This window comes from Nomascus leucogenys, chromosome 4, assembly GCF_006542625.1.
Source record: "Nomascus leucogenys isolate Asia chromosome 4, Asia_NLE_v1, whole genome shotgun sequence".
NCBI classification, from domain to species: domain Eukaryota; kingdom Metazoa; phylum Chordata; class Mammalia; order Primates; family Hylobatidae; genus Nomascus; species Nomascus leucogenys.
In genome coordinates this window covers 61,480,207-61,503,110 of record NC_044384.1, presented here as the reverse complement: position 1 = coordinate 61,503,110, position 22,904 = coordinate 61,480,207, and the positions used below count along the sequence as shown (strand labels likewise).

Here is a 22,904-nt window from a genome sequence, read left to right as displayed (position 1 = left end):
TTAAACCCTGGACTCAAGTGATCTGCCTGCCTTGGCCTCCCAAAGTGCTGGGATTACAGGTGTGAGCCACCACACCCGGTCTACACACCTGGCTAATTAAAAAAAAATTTTTTTTTTGTAGAGACAAGGTCTTGCAATGTTGCCCAGGGTGGTCTCGAACTCTCGGACTCAAGATCATCTCAGCCTCCCATCCCAGCCTCGCAAAGTGCTGGGATTACAGGTGTGAGCCACTGCACCTGGTCTACATGCCTGCCTGGCTAATTAAAAAAATGTGGAGTCAGGGTCTTGTCATGTTGCCCAGGCTGGTCTCGAACTCCTGGACTCAAGCAATCTTCCCATCTTGGCCTCCCAAAGTGCTGGGATTACAGGCATGGCCACCATGCCTGGGCCACTCCTTATTTTAAAATGCGATGACTCCACTGTGTCTGAAAGCTAGATATAGAATTTTCAGTCAACTATTTACTTGTAACAGTGAAATAGTGGTCTGAATGTGTTAGCTATACTGTCTAAAGCAGATATAACCTAAAATTTTAACCATTTAAAATCAGAGGAAAACTAGATTATAACTTTTCCCTTGAAAGGAACCATGTTATCTAATGTATCTGTTCTCTGAGGGCAACAATGTATGGCTATAAGAATCCCTTTATTAGAGCTAATAAAAAATATAATTACCTTTTGCCAAATAGCGAGACTTTTCTTTCAGATGTCGGTTTGTTTATACTCAACTTTCCAAAAGTTGGTTTCTCTTTGCTTTAAGAAAAATAGAAAACAACTCTTTAAAATAAAAATCAAAATTAGCTCAAGAAACTTTTAGAAATATATTAGAACCAAAAACTCTTCCCCACTACCTATAAAAATAATTCAAAAATCATAAAAATGTTTAGCAGTCATGGAAGCTGTTATAAATAGAATGGGCTAAACATGGTACTATAAGTTACAATGCTTGTAATGTTGGGGGACCAGCAGAGGTCCCTCTGGTGTATGTACCCTTTGGTAGATTTAGGCTTTGTTTTAACCTCAGCAGAGTCTGTTTTACTCGTCTCATTTTTAATAACTATCTAAACATTTTCTACCCTAAATTTGCATTTCCAAAGGGTAAAAACAAGGTTAAAAAAAAAACCCTGAAGGTAAAGTACAAGATAGAAAATTTGTAGCCCAAAGACACAGAACATACTTTCAGGCCTAAATATCATTATTATTATTACTTACTAATTTGAAATTATTAACAGAAAAAATTAAAAATTGACACATAATTGTACCTACTTATGGGGTACATAGTGATGCTGCGATACATATAATGTACAGTGATCAGATCAGGGTAATTACCATATCCATCATCTCAAACATCATTTCTTTGTTGGGAACAGTCAATATTCTCCTAGGTATTTAAAACTATACAATATATTATTGTTAACTATAGTCATTATACAGTGCTATAGGGGAACAGTCAATATTCTCCTAGGTATTTAAAACTATACAATATATTATTGTTAACTATAGTCATTATACAGTGCTATAGAACACCAGGACTTATTCCTTCTATTGAGCTATAATTTTGTGTCCTTTAACAGATCTCTCCCAATTTTCCTCTTCTCCCTACGCTTCCCAGCCTCTAGCATCCATTTTATTTTTTACTTCTATGAGATAAACATTTTTTAGCTTCCACCTATGAGAACATGTGCTGTTTAATTGTCTGTTCCCTGCTTATTTCACTTATTTGCCAAGACAAAGAAAAGTATAGGTAGGAAGTCCAGTTAAGACAAAATGGTTAAAGGTAAGGCTTGTTATGCAGATTTAAGTCTTTTGCTTCTCTGCAGAACAAAAATCCTATCTACATTATGATTTCCACTATCTTAACCACATTTACATTTTTTTTTCTTTTAGAGCCTGCTCTGTATTAGAATGTAACTGCACTTATTACATTATCTAAACTGCAGGCAAAAAAACATTGACAATGGTGACCTTTTAGCTTCTAACACAATTAAAGGCATAACGTCTTTTTGGTATAAGTAATGTATAACAGCACAAAAATTTTCTTGGTTTACAGTATTCAAAAGGAAAAATATATAAATATTTCAAATTTCTAAAAGTAGGATAGGCTCATACTATGTAAATCCAAGTAATTTAAAAACAGTTAGCAAGTAACTTGTACCTCGGTACTAGAGAAGAATTATACAACTCTACAATGGCTTACAAATAGCCTTCTCTTATCTAGAAGATAATCACTCACAATGAAAAACTATAGTTTATGATAGCAGGTTCTTTCAGACATTTTCCCAGCAAATCTTGAGGAAAGAGTTCGGAGGAGTGGTGTTTTGTAGGCTGCTACTGTATTATACCTTATTATGAGAGCAAATACTTTTGCTCTGATTTGATTGAAGCTTTGCTAATTGGAAATATCTCAGTGAACTCTAAGTTACAGCACAGAGCCTGCTTAAACAAGTAGCTCTAGAATAAGAGAGAAAAATAAGAGAGTACTGAACAAGAATTAACAGTCGTTTTAGGGGGTGCCTGGTAAAGCATTTGGCTTTGGGAATTTAAGAAACAAATGAGACACACAACACCTAGCAGAGTATCATGCCCACTTTTAGATTTCATTGATCCAAAATTAGGTACCCCTAGGAACAGACAAGATTCACCAAGACATCACTCATATTACATCTTTGTATTAACTATTTTTTATAATTTCTTTGCCTAAGATGATAAAGCATGCAAGTTAGAACCACGAGGGAAATACTCACGTTTGAGGGGTATAGAGGCCTTGTTTATTTACATCCTGGGATCTTAACTCCTGCATGGAGAGGCGGCCAGCACCACCGGTGGAAACTGAACTGCGCTTCATGCTTATGACCTACATTCACGAATTCAGTATTTAAAAAAAATTTTCCAGACAGAGATGGTGCATTAAGCAACTATTTATCCTTAAACAGAAAGACAGTCAGGTTTCATTGTTTCTTCAAGATCATCATCTTTCCCCTGGGGTATCTTTATTTGTTCATGTACACTGAAGTTCTCATTTGCAAGGAACATCTATTTAATTCCATTTAAAAATATTCAACATAACATTTATTAACTGCCCATTATGTATAAGGGAGTGTGCTAGGCAACGCAGGAGATGCAAAGATGAGTAAGTTACGGTTTTTGCCTTCACAAGGGTATCCGTGGTAGCTAAAGACCCGTCTGTTACCCAGACCACATTACTACTGTTGGCTGTGCCTATTTCAATAGGAAGACAAAAAAATTACCTCAAATTCTCTTATTCACCTCAAAATGTTTCCTTTTCTTTGGTTTCAGAGAATGGAACTATTCTGTTTTCCTAATGTCAATCTCTCCTGCTCTATCCTTAACCCATTGTTTCCTCAATTACTGCCCTTTTGGCATCAATCTCCCCTTCAACAAGGATAAATCATCTGGTCCATAAAATGGTCTATAGGCTGCCTCCATTTACAAACCACATTAACAGGTCACTCCCTTCACATCTGCTAAAAAGGTTGTCTTCTAGGATACACATGATTGACAAAACTTTTGATCCTGTCTCATCTCTGCACCCAGCCTTCTCAGGACCTGCCCTGGCTTTCAGGAAGGTGACAATCCTTTTACTTCTCTGGGTACTCCTTAAGTCTTTTACACTGATTACACTCTTCTTGATTTTGGCCGCCTATTTCTTCTTCAATATGCGCTTGTTCATCTATTCAACTTTTCCACTCACACCTGTGTGTCCACGTTTACTCTCTACTTATAATGTGCTCTCATGATTTAAGATGAAGACTTCTACACGCAGTCCTACACGGCCATAAGAAGCTACACTAGTATTCAGACGCAACCCACCCAACGAGTCCTCTCTTGTCCATCTCTTTCCGCCCCCTTCAATTCTTCCCCGTTTCCTCTCCCGAGCCTCCACTCCTCATCAGTGTCCCCCAGGCCCTCCCCTTTCCTCCTTGGGAAATCGTTGCCACTAGAAATTTAATGGATCCCGTGAAACCAGCGCCTCGCACAGTTTTGGCCTCGAGGCTTCTCCCAACAGGAAACACCAAAACATTGCCTCAGGACCTCTAAATTTAAGTCATTGGCGCCATCACTTTCTTCCTCCAGAACAGTTCTGCAGAAACAAAGTTAATCCAATGTCATTCAGTCACCTTTTTTCCAGTTTCCCGACACGACCCAGGGACCGAATTTCTGTAAACCGTGCAAGTATCCGCTGGATAGGACAGCAGTCATCAAAACACCAGGTCCTTTCTCTGCCCGCCAAGGCCGTTCGAATTTGAAATTCTCCGCCGGCGCTGACGTCATTACGCACGACGCGCGCAGTAACTTTCACGCGACCGCCTCGTCGCTGGAAGTCTGCGTGCTGGTCGCGCCCAGCCGCCTCACCCAGGAACTGGGGTCTGTGGGCCAGTGTAGCCGTCCCTACGAAGTCTGGCACGACCCCTAAAGTTAGGTCTGAAGACCCGTGGGCAGCCTGAGCGCCGAGGAGGGCCCTGAACGCTCCAACTCGCCCTGGAAACGTTTTTCCGTACAGCAACATGGCGGCGCCCGTGGACTCTTAGAAAAGGAGAAAGCTTTTTTTCTGTGGACTGAAAGGGGCGTTTTTCATGATCACTATTTAGATGGGTGCTGTTTTCATGAGGAGAGTCTGGGAAGGCGGCGTCCGCTTTTCTGACAACTGAAGAGGTGAGGTGGGAGAGGGGCTGCGGAGTGGGTGCAGTGGGCTCCAAGGATTGCGTTGGTACGGCTGCCGCCGAAATTCTGGCTCAGTATTTGATCACTTGCCGGAGTCTTAAGGTCCTCTAGTGGTGGCTGACCTGTGAGAGGCTAGGAAGAATCCGAGTGGTTGGGGGCGGGCGGCGAGGGAGTGGATGTGAAGCAGAGACGCAGGAGAGGGGTGCACTAATAACAGTAACAGTAGATCACTTTGCTAAAATAGGATTTCCTCGCTGCTGTGAGTTTGAACCCAGAAACAGGCGCTGCCCAGTACCTAGAGAGTGGTGGTGATGAAAGATCTCACAGCTCCAGGAAGTCTGGATACTTGGGTCTGGTAGCAATTGTGCCATTAACTAGCGTTGTTATTTTTGGGCAGGTTGCCTTTCTGCTCTGACTTTCGATTTTCCCGTCGGAATTTCTAGCTCTCACTAGCCATTCCAGGACCCTTTCACCTCAGCTGTGGCCTATGAAGGGGATGGGGAGGAACCAAGGATTATATTAATATAAAAATTATATTAAAATTAGACAACCGTCCGATAATAAAAAGTCTCCTTGTGGAATGCTGTTAGGTTAAACTTCACCTACAGATTGTTAAATCCTTAGCAGTAATGTTTTCCCCAGAAAAGATTAATGGAAACATCATTTGCTTTTCAGACTAGATAGTTGCTGCTTCCGAAGGTGGTTTTACACAAATACAAAATTAAAAAAAACCTTTGGTACGGAAAGAATTGCCTGTATTTCGGTATACATCCACAGTTCAGCATTTAGTGGTCCTGGCAGCAATTTGCCAGGAAGTCAAGCCTGCCAATTTCCTGATATTCCTGCTGTGCACCCCAACTTCTTAATCCCTGCTGAGGATCTTGAGAAGCAGCAGCACCAAAACCAAAGTAGGCACCAAATTCAAGGTTCTTTTGCTTCCAGTTGTCACATTTCAAGCTAGACTCCAATAGATTGCAAGGATGATCAAATGAGAGCCCTGTCTAAAACTTCAATTTTTAAGAGCAAGCACAATTGCAGGAAAAGAAAACAATTCAGAGGGATCATGTGTGCTTACATGTGGCCTTTTCCCAGGTTTAACCACCAAGGACCCTGACAGCCCGGGTGTCTGAATAACCCTGGTGACTCTTTTCACCATATCAAAACCTGAGTTGAAAAGCTGATGATAACAGCAGAAGGTGGCAGGGCTGAGGACCCAATATTCATTTCCTAGGCTGGTGGAGAGTGAATAAATGTTCTTCCAACCTTACCTTATGGCTTCTGGTCAAAGCAAGGAAGTGTCATGGAAAGTGTTGGGTGGTGACCGTGCAAAAAGAGACTTGACGGGGAGGGAGCAGCATCTCTTGATAAAGGTGGGGAAGAGAAGATATGGGGAAAGCCCTGAATTCCTCATGGAAGGTGAATCTCAGAGGGGAGCGGAGAGGAGGGCTTATGGTCTGTTGTTTGGCCAAGGGTGGGAGTGGAAGAGGGGGGGATGGGACAGTGGTTTGGAAGGAGCATCACTGAATACTTAAACTGAGTGCCCACACACTCTGCATTGGTCCCACAGGTTGTGATCTTCACGTCTACTCTGACAAGCCTCCCAGGCTAGAGGGCTGTTGCAGGGGGTGGGGGTGGGGTGGGAGGCAGGGAGAGCGGTAGGGGGAGAAGGCAGAGACCCCAGGCCATGTAAGGAGGAGCAAGGTGATTGTGTGATGTCTTTCCACAGCTGAATTAGGTGTACCCCACCAGTTATGATGGGAGTCAATTTAAATATACTTGCTTGATCCTGTCGCTTGACAGGATGATTTGTTATAGCACAACTTACATATTTCAAATGGACAAAAAAGTTAGCATCATTCACAGTATCTTAAGATACACTTCTTTTGAATAGGAGCATCCTTTCTAGTACTGTGAGGTCTACAAGATGTATCTAGAAAATTTACTACTGTTGAAAATGAAGACTGCTTAAATTGAATGGGGGTAGGGAAAAGGGACTATGGTTTTTCTTTTTGATTAATTACTGTAACACTGTCTTTCAGGCTGCTGAGGGAGTTTCATGTTTTCTTTAGATGTCATTAGGTGTCCAACCTCTTCCAAGACAACTTTGATGCTATGTGAATTCTGCTATTTTGCTGGCACTGAAATGGTTCTTGAGTCCACCACTCCTTTAGAACAGCATTAATTTTTGTTACATATCTTACAAAGGGGAGTGCTGCTGGGTATTTAGGTCCACATTCTATTTTAAGGCTATATATTCAGTTTTCGTAAATTGTTCTTGGAGGCCCAATTATCATCCCTGTCCATTTGGTGTCATGTCTTTATCATCTTCTAGACTCTAGCTATCTGTGCCATCTCATACTCCTTTTTTTTTTTTTTTTTTTTGAGACATAGTTTCACTCTTATTGCCCTGGCTGGAGTGCAGTGGCGCAGTCTCGGCTCACTGCAACCTCTCCCTCCTGGGTTCAAGTGATTCTTATGCCTCAGCCTTCTGAGTAACTGGGATTACAGGCGCATGCCACCACGCCCAGCTAATTTTTGTACTTTTAGTAGAGACAGGGTTTCACCATGTTGGCCAGGCTGGTCTCGAACTCCCGACCTCAGGGGATCCGCTCGCCTCGGCCTCCCAAAGTGTTGTGATTACAGGCGTGAGCCACCACGCCCAGCCACTCCTTTCTAACCTTCTTCAGGTTCTTCCAACAGTTGGAAATTGAGAGGTACTCCTACTCCTGAGCCTGTGGTGGCTGCCATCATGTCACTGTCACTCTTAGGCCGGCCCCTTCTTCCCTCTAATTCATTTCTGACACTATTTCTATCTTGAGATAGTGTCATGTCTCCCAGATTCATTGTACAGACATGAATAATTACATCATTGATCATTGGTGATCAACTCAGCCTTCATCCCTGCACTCAGTAAGGCTACAGGGGCTGTGAGCCAGGAACTGTGGATGAAAACCAATGTACATCATAATATCACTCATGGAGTGAGAAATTTGAATCTAAATGCTATGATTATTAATTGTGCCATTAAGCACTCATTTATTTCTTATTCTGTCCCCTCTTCTCCACTGCACTGGATTTAGAAAGCAATATCTAGAACTCTAATCCATCTTTTGAAAAAGGTTAGTTCTGAGAAACCTAGTTATCCAAGGGGTATTGCTTAGAACCAATTACAGATCTAGACTCTTAACCTTGCAGTTTTGCTAGGGTTTAGTGCTTCTGATGTGCTGTTAAAATTGCATTTTCTCTGACTAGAACAATTTTTTCTTTTTACCTTATTACTCCATTGGTAGTAGTGATTAAGTAGGGCAGATGGTACTGGAGAATGGGCTGACTTACTATGACAAGTGTAGTTTGCAAAAACGAGGGATTACCTGCTAACAGCACCTTCTGAAATTCTGTGCCCCTCTCTAGATAGATTTAGCTCATTAAAAAGGGTGAATTCACATAGCTAATGTAGTGTTCTTTGCTTTTACAGGATACTTTGTCCTTTTAAAGATTCAATGACTTCCTGACTTGGAGGATGTGGACCTAGTGGCTAGACCCAAGGACCAAAGCAAGAAGTCGTGGGGGGCCCAGGAAGACAGGAGGATCACATTGGGATTCCAGACATAAGATCAGGTTTTAACCCCCTTTGGCCAAATTTTGGCTGAAAATGTTGAATTATCAACTCTGAAGTTAAAAAGAAAGTTTATATTAAAACATTGCAATTTTCCTTAGAATTTCTGTATATATTAACATCATGAATGATAAATTCTCTTCAATGTGCATGTCAGGTTTATGTACTTGTATATCAAATCTATCTGTGTATATGAAGTGTGTGTTTATTGAAATACAAGACATTTAAGAAGCTAATCTGGAAAGTTGGATTTTAATTCTAGTTCCTAATTCCCAGAGGCTTTTTTAAAGGAAGGGAATGTCTGTGGTACACCAGTTGTCAGCTGGGTGGTTACTGGATCATCTTTCTTTTATCAACAAGATAAACTATCAACTTCACCAGCATCATGAACCTTGTTGCAGTAAAAATGAGTTCACTACTTCTATTCACTTTGAGTCTCTACAAATGGATTCTGTGTCCTCCTCTGGAGCCTGTGCTGCATTTATTGCTTCTGACTCTACCACTAAGCCAGAGAATGATGATGGAGGAAATTATGAAATGTTCACACAAAAATTTGTTTTTCGACCTGAACTGTTTGATGTCACCAAACCTTATATAACTCCATCTGTTCATAAAGAATGCCAGCAAAATAATGAAAGGGAAGATCTGATGAATGGTGTTAAAAAAGAAATCTCCATTTCTATTATTGGGAAGGTAGAAAGTTTTAAGAAATACTTATTTTTCTCCAGAAAACATAATTGAGATTTATCATCTAAATGTCTTAAATATCTGGTGATTCATTAAGTATAAAGAAGAATCAGTAAAACCCAAAAAGGCTTTAGCATATCTGAAATAATTTGTAGCTTTTTTCTAGCTTCAACTATTCTTAGAAGACCAAATTGCATAGTATTTGAAAAATAAGCAAAGTTGGCTGGGAAGTGAATTCTCTGTAAATTAAGCAAAGAAAATAAACCCAGACAGCAAAAAAACAAACAAAAAACCAAACAAAAAACTCCCAAAAAACCCTTTTCTTGATTAGGCATTTGTATTAATTGAATATGTTTACAACTGTTTTTGCTTAAAAAAAAGGTTTTTCTGCAAAATTTCTAAGCAGTAAGTGGTTTTTTGGAGGTTTTTAGAGAGCTATCCCTTGGAGATATGTAATGAAAGTTTGTAAGAGGGGTGATTGTTTTAAAAGTTTCTGGTGATACAAGTAGAAAGCTCCTGTGGTAAATATACCCGTTTGTAAAATGTATGTATTTGTATATTCACACTGGTGCAATCTTTTAGTAGAGTTTTGGGAACGCCATACAGGATCAAATTAATTATGCTTTAATACTTTTTATATCTTTCAGGAATTTAGAGGTGACTTTACAAAGTCCATTTTAGATATCTGATATCAGCATTATCTTTTTTACTTATTTTTATTTGTTTATTTTATTTATTTATTTATTTGAGACAGAGTCTTGCTCTGTCACCCAGGCTGGAGTGCAGTGGTGCTATCTCAGCTCACTGCAAGCTCCGCCTCCTGGGTTTACGCCATTCTCCTTCCTCAGCCTCCCGAGTAGCTGGGACTACAGGTGCTCACCACCACGCCTGGTTAATTTTTTGTATTTTTTATTAGAGACACGGTTTCACTGTGTTAAGCCAGGATGGTCTTGATCTCCTGACCTTGTGATCCGTGCGCCTTGGCCTCCCAAAGTGCTGGGATTACGGGCGTGAGCCACGCGCCCGGCCAGAACTAGTTCTTATTAATAGCAGATAAAGCTGAGGTGACCTTTTACAATCCATTTTGTTTATGTTGTTGTTTTTAATTTACTTGGGAAAGCTTACCTCCTCAGTCCATATCCTTTGCATTGATTTTGACCTCAGTAGACAATTGTTACTATTAATTATTAATTATTAGACTGAGCTATAAGACATAAATAATGTTATAATGAAAAAGCAAAATATTAATGGCAACATAACTTTTCCCCTGTAATTGATCTACCATTTAGAAGCGTAAAAGATGTGTTGTTTTCAATCAAGGCGAATTGGATGCTATGGAATACCATACAAAGGTAAGTGTAAAATGTTCATTGATCACATTGGAAGATTAATGTGAAGTAATAGAAAATAAATGGACAACATAAATAAGGGTTTTTTTTTCAAAATCAAGCAGTCATTTTGATCAGGCTTAGCACTTAATATATTTATTGTTAATTTTATAGTAATGAACAGTTTAAACCAGTTTTGTCTGTTTTTTTTTTTTGATACAGAGTCTCATTCTGTTGCCCAGGCTGGAGTGGAGTGGTCGTGGTGTGATCTCAGCTCACTGTAGCCTCTGCCTCCCGGGCTCAAGCAATCTCGTGCCTTGGCCTCCTGAGTAGCTGGGATTATAGGCGTGTGCCACCATGCCCTGCTAATTTTTTGTATTTTTAGTAGAGATTGTGTTTCACCATGTTGGCCAGGCGGGTCTCTAACTCCTGAGCTCTGGCCATCCGCCAGCCTCAGCCTCCCAAAGTGCTAGGATTTTACAGGAGTGAGTGACTGCGTCTAGCCTAAACCAGTTTTTATTGGAACTTCATGTACTTTTATTACTTTAGATATTTAACAAAGTAAACTTATGCTATGTTGGTTAAGTTTAGAAATTTTCGAGATTATAAAATCCTATTGTCTATAGATAAAACAATATATTAAGATAGTGGCAGAAGAGAGCATGAGTAATGTGAAGGATATGTTTCTAGAACATAGCGATAAATGAGATCAGAGAGTTAAAGAAATGAGAAGAAACAGAATGAACACAAATATTTTAAGCTTAATTTTTTTTTTTCCATGGAACACCTTTGAAATGGCAAAATTTGGTCTGGAATTCGGTCTTGTTGAATTAATGTGATGGTAGAACACTGGGTTTTTTTTCCCTTTCTTTTTTGTTGTAGTAGAATATACATAAAATTTTCCATTTTTAACCATTTTTAGGTGTAAAATTCTGTGGCATTAAATGCATTCACAGTGTTGTACCACACCACTGCTGTTCATCTCTAGTACTTTTTCATCATCCCAAACTGGAATGCTACATTATTTAATAACTCCCCATTCCCCCTGTCCCCCAGCTGCTGCTGGTATCCTTTATTCTACTCACTGTCTCTGTGAATTTGCCTATGGTAGGTATTTCATATAAGTGGAATCCTACAATGTTTATCTTTTTGTATCTGGCTAATTTCACTTAGCATAATGTCTTCAAGGTTCATCCATGTTGTAGCATTTATCAGAATTTCCTTCCTTTTTAAGGGTGAATAATATTTCATTGTTTGTATATACTACATTTTGTTTATTCATTTATTTGTTCATGGTCATTTGGGTTGTTTCCACATTTTGGCTATTATGAATAATGTTTCTGTGAACATTGGTGTACAAGTGTCTGTTTGAGTCCCTGCTTTTTTTAGGTATATACCCAGAAGTGGAATTGTTGGATTAGCTTTTATGTTTAACTTTTGTTTTTTCTTTTGAGGTAGGGTCTCACTATGTTGCCCAGGCTGGAGTGCAGTGGTGCAATCATGGCTCACCGTGGCTTTGAACTCTTGGGCTCAAGTGATCCTCTTGCCTCAGCCTCCTGAGTAGATGGGACTACAGGCATGTGCTACCACGCTCAGCTAATTTTTTATTTTTTTGTAGAGATAAGGTCTTACTGGTCTTGAACTCCTGAGCTCAAGCAGTCCTCCTGCCTTGGCCTCCCAAAGTCCTGGGAATACAGGCAAGAGCCACTGTATGCAGCCCGTGCCCCCTTTTTTTTATCATAGCCATTATGATGGATATAAAGTGGTATCTTATTGTGGTTTTCGTAAAGACATTGGGTTTTAAATATTCTGAAGACAGCTGAATACACAAATGTTAAATCCCTCAATGTGAGCAGTTTATCTGTTAATTTTGGAAATACACCTATTTTCTGGAAATGCCGCTTGCAAGGTTAACTGCAGAAATATCAGGAAAATCCGGGGTATTTATATCTATAAAAAATTAATGAGATTTACTTTCACTTTAAAGTTTACACGAAATTAGAAAATAGAATTTCTTGAATTCATGTATATTCTAATTGCTAAATACTTGTATTAATCATGAATACAAATTATGAAACGTGCTGCAGAATGGAATCAAACTCTTAAAAAAGTAGTAGGACAGGATATTTGCTGAATCAGATTTAGAGGTTTGACTGTCCGGTAGTGCCAGTCCTGCCCATCCCCATCCTTTTCTCATCACTCCTCTTTTTAATAAATTTGTTTTCTTTCCCCATATAAATTTTAGGATCAATGATAACATCTAGTTAGAAAACCTATTGCCATTTTTATGGCATCAGTTAAATTTCTAAATTAAATTAGGGCAGTGTTGACATCTTTAAGATGTTGGTGATTCTGCCCCAAAACATGAATGTATTTTTCCGTTTGTTCACGTTTTGTTGTGTCGTTGTGTAAAATTTTCTTTATAAAGGCCTTGCAGGTTTCTTGTTAAGTTGTAGTAATTTTTTGTTGTTGTGTCTCTTGGATTTTCCAGCTATATAACTCTTTCAAATAGTAGTAATTTTACTTATACCTTTCCAATTGTCATGTTTCTGATTTCTTCTCTAATTCTATAGGGTGGAAATTATAATATAATATTAAAGAATATTTGTGTGCATAGTAAACATAAGTAGTATATGTGAGCATAGTTACTTTGTCTTGTCCTTGACAAGGGGGATAATTTCATCATTAAGCATAATACTGGGTTTCAACTGAGTTGGAAATAACATGTTAGGCATATATGGAGATTGAACAGATTTTTTTTTTCTTTTTAAAAAATTTTTTTCCATGAACCTATTGATCCTATTGAAGGAGACTGAATAGATTTCTCCTATGATTCTTCCTCATATTAACCATCCTTGCATTTGCAGAATATATTCCAAATGATCATGATGTTACTATTTTTAAAATGTTCTACTGGATTTTTTTTTTTTTTTGAGACAGAGTCTCGCTCTGTCGCCCAGGCTGGAGTGCAGTGGCGCATCTCCGCTCACTGCAAGCTCTGCCTCCTGGGTTCATGCTATTCTCCTGCCTCAGCCTCCCGAGTAGCTGGGATTACAGGTGCCCGCCACCACGCCCAGCTAATTTTTTTGTATTTTGTTAGTAGAGACGGGGTTTCACTGTGTTAGCCAGGATGGTCTCAATATCCTGACCTCATGATTTGCCCACCTCGGCCTCCCAAAGTGCTGGGATTACAGGCGTGAGCCACCGCACCCGGCCTCTTCTGGATTTTATTTGCTAATATTTTATTTGGGACAGTCATAAGAGAGATTGGTCTGATATATTTACTTCTTTGGCCTTATATATAATTATATATGTAAATATGTAGAATGTCTGCACACTGGAGAACTTACTAGCCCTCTTGTGTTGGAAGCTAGAAGTTTTCCTTCTTTTTACTTTCCAATTTTCTGGAGCAACAGAAAAATAATTGGGAAAATTTGTTCTTTAAAAGTTTGATAAAGTTTGATAGAACCCCCCCTTTGTAACCATCTCAGTGTTTTGCTTTTTGTGGTGGATATTTTTTTGGCGACTTTACTTTTTCCTCTCTTCTTTTTTCTTTATTTATTGATAGAAGAATTTAATGGTGAGACTTTTTCTCTGGGCACAGCTTTAGCAACATCATGTAAGTTCCGATGTGTTTTAATTGTCACGGGGGAAGGTTTTTAGTAACAAAATCAGGTTTTTTAATAGAGAACAGGATTTTCAGGTTTTCTGTTTCTGTTGGTGTCAGTTTTCATAAGTTTTATTTTCTAAGAAATGTGTTCATTTCAGGCTGGACATGGTGGTTCATGCCTGTAATCACAGCACTATGGGAGGCCCAGGTGGGCAGATCACTTGATGTTAGGAATTAGAGACCAGTATTGCCAACATGGTGAAATCCCATCTCTACTAAAAATATAAAAAAATTAGCCAGGTGTGGTGGTGGGCACCTATAATCCCAGCTACTCGGGATGCTGAGGGAGGAGAATTGTTGGAACCTGGGAGGTGGAGGTTGCAGTGAGCCGAGATCATGCCACTCCATTCTAGCCTGGGTGACAGAGAGACTCCATCTCAAAAAAATAAAAAACAAAAAACAGAAATGTGTTCATTTCATCCTAGCTGTCAAATTTGTTAGCATGAAGTCATGTTATGTTATGCTTTCTTTTAATGTCTGTAGGATCTGTGGTGATAATAACTTTTTCATTGCTTTTATTAGTAATTTGTGTTTTTTTAATAGGTAAAATACACATATCATAAAATTTACTGTTTTAACCATTTTTAGATGTACAATTTAGTGACACTAAGTACATTCAGAGTGTCATGCCATCATTACCACATCCATCTTCAGAACGTGTTCATCTTTCCAAACTAAAACTACACATTAAATAGTAACTCCCCACTCCCCCTTCCCCTGCTACCTGGTAACTAGTATTCTACTTTCTGTCTCTGTGAATTTGCCTTTACCTCATATAAGTTAAATCACATAATACTTGTCCTTTTGCATCTGGCTTATTTCACTATGTCTTCAAGGTTCATCCATGTAGCATATATCAGAATTTCCTTCCTTTTTAAGACTGAAAAATATTCCATTTTGTGTAAGTATTACATTTTGTTTATCCATTTGTTTATGGACTTTTGGGTAGTTTCTACCTTTTGGCTACTGTGAATAATGCTTCTCTGAAGACAGGTGTACAAATATCTATTCCAGTTCTTGCTTTTAATTCTTTTGGATACGTACCCAGAAGTGGAATTGCTGGATTTTATCGTAATTCTGTGATAAATTTTTGGAGGAACCACCATACTGCCTTCCACAGTGGTTCTATCATTTTACATTCCTACCAGCAATACCCAAGGGCTCCAGTTTCTCCACATCCTTGCCAACACTTTTGTTTTTTGATAATAGCTATCCTAGTAGGTGTGGAGTAGTATCTCATTGTGGTTTTGATTTGTATTTACCTAATCGTTAGTAATGTTGAGCATCTTTTTATGTGCTTGTTGGCCATTTGTATATTTTGAGAGAAATGTCTGTTCATATCCTTTGTTCATTTTCTGGGCTGTTTGTTTTTTTTCTTGTTGAGTTTTAGAAGTTCTTTATATATTCTGGATATTAACTCCCTATCAGATATATGATTTACAAATATTCAAAGAACAAGCTTTTAATTTAGTTAATTTTCCTTACTATCTGTGTTTTCCATTTTATTGACTTCTGTTTTTTTTATTATTTCTTTTGGTTTACTTTGCTCTTCTTTTTCTAACTTTTTTAATTTTTAATTTTCTTGGGTATTTGCTTAAAGTGGAATGTTATGTCGGTTAACTTACATCTTTTTTTCTTTTCTAACTTAAGCACTTAAAGCTGTGAGTTTCCCTCTAAATCACTGCTTTGGTTGCCTTCCACGTATTTTGATATTTTGTATTTCACTTTGATTCAATAAAAGTGAATTTTCCTTATTATTTCATCTTTGACCTATATGAATTATTTAGAAGTGTTCTATTTCATTTCCAGATAATGAGTTTATCTCAGTGTCTTCTTGTTCTTGATTTCTAATTTAAATCCAATGGGGTATAGAACATACTCTTAGGATTTCAGTCCTTTTACATTTATAGAACCTTGTCTTATGGCCCAGCATACGAGTTATCTTTGTGCCTATATTATATGCTTTTGGGAAGAATATGTATTATCTATACATATTCTTTCCAAAAATTGTTAGATGCAGTGTTCTATGAATGTCAGATGCAGTGTTCTATGAATGTCAGATAAAGTTAGTTGATAGTATTTTTCAGAACTTCTTTGTCTTTAGAGATTTTTGCATTAATTTCTCACTTGCTGGGTAGATTTTTTTGGGATTGGTTTAGAATAGTGTTTAAGGCTAATTATGCCCCTATACTGATGCAAGATCCATCTAATCACCCAATACCCCGTCAAGAACTGTGAAGCGTCTGGAATTTTACCCTATTTGGAAGCTAACAAGTTAGCTTGCCTTAGTTTCATGGATGCTAGCAGAAGATAGGAGACTCTTAGGTCAGGGACAAAGGATTTTACTGCTCCTGGCACAGCATGTGCTTTATGCTCACAGGCTCCCTTTGTACCCCATGTCCCATGAGGACAATGGCAATCAACGTAGTTAGATGCTGTGCATGCAGTGGGTTTGCTATGCATGCAGCGATTCTTTGATTCAAGCTAAGGATCCCAAGCTTAAGGAAGTCTCATCTTTTAAGTGGGTTGCAAACAAACCTCTCTGACCTTTTGCCCCAGAGGGAGACTTTATTAACCTGGACAGCATACAAGTCTATCCTCTGCCTTGGGGAGACACCACTCCATCTTCCATGTTGTATACATATCCTTGGAAATTTTTTCTGGAACAAAAGCTGGCAGTGTCTCTGCTCAGAGACTCAGGATGAATTGTCTCCCAATTGCCCTATGAATCATGAGGTGTTCCCATCTGAGTGGTGGAAACAGGCACTATTCTTGGCCCTAGGGAGCATCAGACACTTTTTTAATTTTTATTTTTTAAATTTTTGGGGTACTTCTTTTCCCAGCTTCTGATAGTTTCTTCACACACTTGTACTGATCAGTACATAGGTAAATTTCTCTAGCGTACCTACCTGCAGATCTCCTGAGTTCTCTCTCTGTGGAGCCGTTTCCTCTCTGATATTCTGTCCTGTGAACTGTTAACTGTACTCAGTTCTATCTCCTCAACTCAGGGATTCTTCCAGGCTCTGCTCAGATTCTGCCTTTCTATGGCCTGGAAACTCTCTCCAGGCAATTTGCTGGGGCTATCGATTTCTTTCCCATTGCTTAGGGCTACTGTCCTTCCTTGCCTAATGTTTTAAAAGCTCTTGTTACTGTTTCTCTTTGTTGTTCCAGCCAGTGGAAGTCTCTGGCTGCTTTGAACATTTCTCTTTATCACTGTTTCTTTTAGCAATTTGATTAGGATGTTACATAGTGTAGATTCCTCCTCCTCCTCTTCTTCCTCCTCCCCTGACCCCCACCTCCTCTTCATCTTCTTCAGCGAATTTGGAAATTTTCAGCCATTATTTCCTTTTTCTGTCTTCATTTTGGACAGGTATTTCTGTCAAATACTTTTTCTGTCTTCATTTTGGACACATTTGGTCCTTTTTTTATGTCTGTATGTCACTTCTTAATATGCTTATTTTTTTCCTTTACATCTTTGAACATATGAATATAGTATAAATACCTTAATATCATTTTTTACTTTTATTCCCAATATATTTATTTGGACTGCAAGTAAACCTACCTAACCTTTTCTACTAATTTTATCGTCTGTGTCATTCCTATGTTTCCATTTGGTGATTTTTTCCTTTTATAATAAATTTTTCTGCTTCTTTACATTCCTGATAATTTTAAATTTTTTGTAAGATATTTCTACTTTAGCTTTTTGGGTAGTTCATATTTTCATGTTCATTTAAATATTCTTGAGCTTTTTTCTCAGAAAACATTTCTTTGCAACTAGTTGATCTTTCTGAGACTCTTTAAGCTTATTTAGTTATGATCAGAGCAGACTTTGGTCTAGAGCTATTTTTTTTTTTTCGCAATTGCCGAGGCAATGCCCTTGTGAATTGTCTGCCTGATGTTCTGTGAGTTTTGATGTTTTCCATTTTGGCATTGGGGAGCACTAACTGTTCTCAGCCCTGGATGAGCCCTGGGTATTATTTCTTCTGGTCATTTTATCTGGTTCTTCCCGCCTTGCCCTTGGTAGTTTCATCCCATGCATGTGTTGATCATGACTTAGCTGGAATTTTGGGCAGATCCCCTGCAGCTCTTAGGAGCTCTGTCTGTGCTATCTCCTCTCTGGCACCTTCCTTGGCCTTTCTAGACTCCAAGCTCCATCTCCTCAACTCAGAGAGACTATTGGACTCTGCATGTGTCTTCCCTGTGCCTGGGAGCTTTCTGAAGGCAGTAAGCTGGAGCAGTCCTTTGTTTTTGCTGTTTAGGGACCACTGTTCTACACTGCATGGCATCCGAAGTCTGAAAGCCTTTTTTTTTTTTAAACCAACCAACCAAGCAACCAACCAACCAACCAAACATATTTTGTGCATTTAAAAAAAGTAATTTCAGATGAAAGGGTAAATCTGATCCACGATACTCCATCTTGTCCAGAAGGGGAACTTGGGTTTTATTTTTATAATTATTTTAGTTGTATTTTTATAAAATTTTGTTTATATGTTTATTTTACAGAGTTATGTTTTTCTTTATAATTCAAGCTATGTTTTATGAAAGGAAAGGTATGTTTATTTTAAAATTAGATAACCAGAAAAATCTAAGATTAAATGTTGTGATTTAAACTTAATTCTCCCTATAGATGATGATGATGATTTTTTTTTCTTATATAGGAGTAATATGCTACCACTCAACCTCTACTGAAAGGTTGGCGGCCCTGAGACTTCCTTTTGTAATTTAGCATATTATGGATATATTTCTCCTCCCAAAGGAGTGAAGAGCAGATACTTCCTCATGCAATCCCTATAGATTAGAAATCCCATTTTCTTCTAGAAACATTCAGATTATCAAATTTACCTTATACATGTTTGAGGATATATTTTCTTACATATATTGTTTGGTTATTTAGTTGTCAGTGAATTTGTGAGGGTTGTTTCACTCTACAGTTGGGAAACAGCAGTTCAAAGGCGCGCTCGCACATTCTTATCTTTTCATTGTAGTACAGAATTATTTTACTGTAAGCGTTAAGGATATTGATTTCAGTTTATAAACTCAGATATTCAAAGCACAGTCAGTGTTCTTTTTTAATGTCAATGTTCTTTTAATGTACTTAAAATTCTCTTACAGATCAGGGAGCTGATTTTGGATGGATCTTTACAATTAATCCGGGAAGGTCTCAAAAGTGGTTTTCTTTATCCACTTTTTGAAAAACAGGACAAGGGTAGTAAACCTATTACTTTACCACTTGACACCTGCAATTTGTCAGAATTATGTGAAATGGCAAAGCATTTGCCTTCTCTGAATGAAATGGAACATCAGACATTACAATTGGTGGAAGAGGATACATCTGTTACAGAACAGGATTTATTTTTGCGAGTTGTTGAAAATAACTCTAGCTTTACAAAAGTGATTACTTTAATGGGACAGAAATACCTGCTACCACCGAAAAGCAGTTTTCTTTTATCTGACATTTCTTGTATGCAACCACTTCTAAACTGTAAGTAATTATTGTGTTTGTTATTAGAAAAAGATAATTTTTTTGTGGGCTGAAAAGTTAAGAGCTACTCTGAAATTTGAATATGGGTCAGCATTTATGAGGATAGGGTAAACACTTTTCCTCGGGTTATTTGTCTCTTAGGTTTAATTTTAAGGTGCTGACTTTTGCTTGTTTTAAAAAAATAAATATTATGAATAAAGAGTCAAAAGCTAATTTCTAAGAGAACAAATATAGTTACTTCTCTGTACTTAGGAATTCAGTATGCAGTTGTGTTTAACCAAATCACTTTTTTTTTTTAACTTTTCTTCATGGCAAAGTAGAAACACTTCAGTTATGAATATCAATTCCCAAATCATTCCTAGCCTTATATAAAGGATACCTTTTAAGCTAGTGTTCAAGCTCATTGTCTAAAATTTCTTGAAACATTTTCCTGTACAAAGTTAAAAAATTTAAATATTGAAGTCCGCAGTCACACAGACCTGTATTTGACTTTAGATTCTGAAGCTTATTTAACTGTGAGTCTTTGGGGTATTCATTTCACAAAACTGAGCCCCAGTCTGCAGTCTATAAAATGGACATGATAATACCTGCTGCTTAGGGTCATTTTGAGGTATATTGATTAGATTGAATTTAATGTGCTGTTTATTGTTATTTGGACATTTTATAGCAAAATTTTGAGTTATTGAGCAAGTACAACACAACTTACTAATGAAAAGCTTCTTTTAATTGCCATCAAGCCATCTTACACTTGAGTGGTTATCCATGTAGCAGTGCCATAAATTCTTCAGAGTAAATGACAGGATAACAAATTAATGAGAAAACATGCTATGCATGAACATTTTTTCTCTTCTTTTTGATCTTTGTTACTCTAATAGCTTAAAAAGTGTCACTTCTTTATTTTAATTTGCATTCTTTTGATTACTTATAAGATTGTACACATTTACAAAAATATACCTATGTTTATAAAAGGGGGAGAAAGGACAGCTCTTCCTTACAGTAAAATTCCAGTTAATAAATGAATGGAATGATGGATCTAGAGAATTTCCATTTGACAAACACCATAATAATTGGATGTCAAAATAGTGGATGAAAAGATGAGACAGGATATTTTCATGATCTTAAAGTATCTCCTCCCAAGATACTTGTTAATTACAGGGGAAAAACTGGTGAAACTCAGCAGATAACACTTTAACCAAAGACTTTTTAACATTCTTTATCTCCTGATATGTTGCACTGATAGGGCATGACAGGCATTACTTTGGTGGTCCTCTTGCCAAAAATAAATAATCTAAATTTAATCATGAGAAAATACTAGACCCAGATTGAGGGACATCCTATAAAATAATTGGTAGCCTTTAAAAGTTTCAAAATCATGAAAGATGAAGAAAGACCGAGGAACTTTTCCAGGTTGGAGGAGAGTTAGGAGGGATGGCAGCTAAATGCAATGTTTGATCCTGGCTTTGATCCTGGGTCAGAAAAAGTACATTAGTAAATAATTGGGGAAGTTTTATTATGGCCAATAAGTCAGTTATAAAGGCTGAAATTATTTTAAAATAAAAAGTAAAAAAAATGACCTAGATTTCTTAGAACTATATTAATATGGCTGCCAAGATGCGTAGGAAATTCACAGATCATTAGTGTTCAGCTTACTGAGCTATAGTCATCTGCAGGTAGTCTCTGCAAAAATTGCAATAGGTAACATTATGATACAATTCTAGAGGTAAGGGAAACATCTAATATTTAATGATAAATTACTCTGTTTGAATAAATGCTATATACAGATCCTTTTGGTGCATTCCATTATATTCGTGTCCATAGTGAAATCACTTGAGTTTTGAAGAACATGTTTAGTTTTTAAAGTGATCACGTAGAGAAGGTATTTTCCGAAATTGTATCTTTGTTTTCAGATAGGAAAACATTTGATGTAATTGTGATAGATCCACCATGGCAGAACAAATCAGTTAAAAGAAGTAATAGGTAAGTGGAAATGAAAGCATTTGCTTTCTAAAAAAACTATAGTCCTTTGTACATTATAGTTTAATATACTATTGGCATTACTTTATGATATAGATTATCTGAAACTACTAAAATGCTTTCAATAGTTTTAACAGTTTAATTTCCTTAACTAGTTAATTCTCTTGAACTGTAACTATATATAAGTGTAAGAATGTCAAAAGTAGTGCATTTATTAATGCCAGAAGCAGTTCAGGGCTGTTTCTGTTAACACCAAAGGACAACATATTTGTCTTCTTTGATATCAAATTCTAAAGTTTAGAAATATGTGTCAAAATATTTCCAGTTTCCAGTTTTCCTTAATAAAGTGTTACGAATGAATTTGTCTAATTCATTCTTAAATTTGTTTTTAATTTTTTAGTTTATGTTACTTCTTAGGGCGATAAGTTATTTACTAAGATGATATTTCCTTTCAATGGCATTCAACATTTTTTTCCTTTCAATTCTTTATTTTATTTTATTTTATTTTATTTTAAGACGGAGTCTCACTCCGTTGCCAGGCTGGAGTGCAGTGGCGCGATCTCGGCTCACTGGAACCTCTGCCTCCCGGATTCAAGCGACTCTTCTTTCTCAGCCTCCTGAGTAGCTGGGAGTACAGGCGCATGCCACCATGCCCGGCTAATTTTTGTATTTTTAGTAGAGATGGGGTTTCACCATATTGGCCAGGCTGGTCTCGAACTCCTGACCTCATGATCTGTCTGCCTTGGCCTCCCAAAGTGCTGGGATTACAGACGTGAGCCACTGTGCCTGGCCTTTTCCTTTCAATTCTAATGAATGTCTTCAGTTATATTTTCTCTCACTTTTCAGTTTTCTAGACTGAAAAATTCCAATTTTCTTGACTTAAACTTCATATGAAATTTCTTCTCCACAGTGATCCACACCTTTCTTATGCTTCTTGTTTATGAGCTGTGCCAGTAGGATTTGTTTCTTTTCTTTCCTTTTTCTTCTTCTTCTTCTTTTTTTTTATTTTGAAATAGGGTCTCACTCTGTTGCCCAGGCTGGAACGCAGTGGTGCAATCACAGCTCACTGCAGCCTCAAACTTCTGGTTCAGATGTAGCTGCTGCCTAAGCCTCCTGAGTAGCTGGGACTACAGGTGTATGCCACTACACTCGGCTATTTAAACATTTTTTTTGTAGAGTCATTGTCTTGCTATGTTGCCCAGGTTGAACCCCTAGTCTCAAGAGATCCTCCTGCCTCAGCCTCCATAGTGCTGAGATTACAAGTGTGAGCCATCATGCCTGGCCAGATTTGTTTCTTTTAAAGTTGCAAGAATCATACAAAGAATTCATGTATCTGTTTTCTGTCTATGTAGATATCTATATCTTTATATAATTTTTTTGTGAGTTACTTGAGAATGAATTAATTAAGAGAAAGGGTAAGTTAGCCTTGAATATTTCAGTATGTATTTCCTAAAAACAAAGATAATT

General features: G+C 37.7%; 2 protein-coding genes, 1 non-coding gene and 1 pseudogene across 4 annotated transcripts in view; 1 reads left to right on the top strand and 3 right to left on the bottom strand.

Moving 5' to 3' along the window:
- NDC80 (NDC80 kinetochore complex component) overlaps window positions 1-4,279 on the bottom strand; it is a 45,681-nt gene extending 41,402 nt beyond the window's left edge. Inside the window, exons 1-3 of the mRNA XM_003262022.2 lie at window positions 4,137-4,279; window positions 2,742-2,851; window positions 673-750 (exon numbers count right to left, since the gene is read on the bottom strand). Of these exons, the coding sequence (XP_003262070.1) occupies window positions 673-750; window positions 2,742-2,842 (179 nt within the window). The 5' untranslated portion in view covers window positions 2,843-2,851; window positions 4,137-4,279. The remainder of the gene's footprint in view (window positions 1-672; window positions 751-2,741; window positions 2,852-4,136) is intronic.
- A 36-nt stretch (window positions 4,280-4,315) lies between these two features.
- METTL4 (methyltransferase like 4) overlaps window positions 4,316-22,904 on the top strand; it is a 31,900-nt gene continuing 13,311 nt past the window's right edge. For both annotated transcript variants that reach the window (XM_003262021.3, XM_030810684.1), the window contains exons 1-5: window positions 4,316-4,671; window positions 8,156-8,989; window positions 10,273-10,335; window positions 19,094-19,463; window positions 21,371-21,440. In XM_003262021.3, coding sequence (XP_003262069.2) covers window positions 8,594-8,989; window positions 10,273-10,335; window positions 19,094-19,463; window positions 21,371-21,440 — 899 coding nt within the window. In that variant the 5' untranslated portion in view covers window positions 4,316-4,671; window positions 8,156-8,593. The remainder of the gene's footprint in view (window positions 4,672-8,155; window positions 8,990-10,272; window positions 10,336-19,093; window positions 19,464-21,370; window positions 21,441-22,904) is intronic.
- LOC100583252 lies at window positions 6,694-7,428 on the bottom strand (annotated as a pseudogene).
- On the bottom strand, window positions 18,632-18,766 carry LOC115835003. Its single transcript, XR_004029974.1, has one exon. It is a non-coding gene; the product is annotated as a small nucleolar RNA U109 (small nucleolar RNA).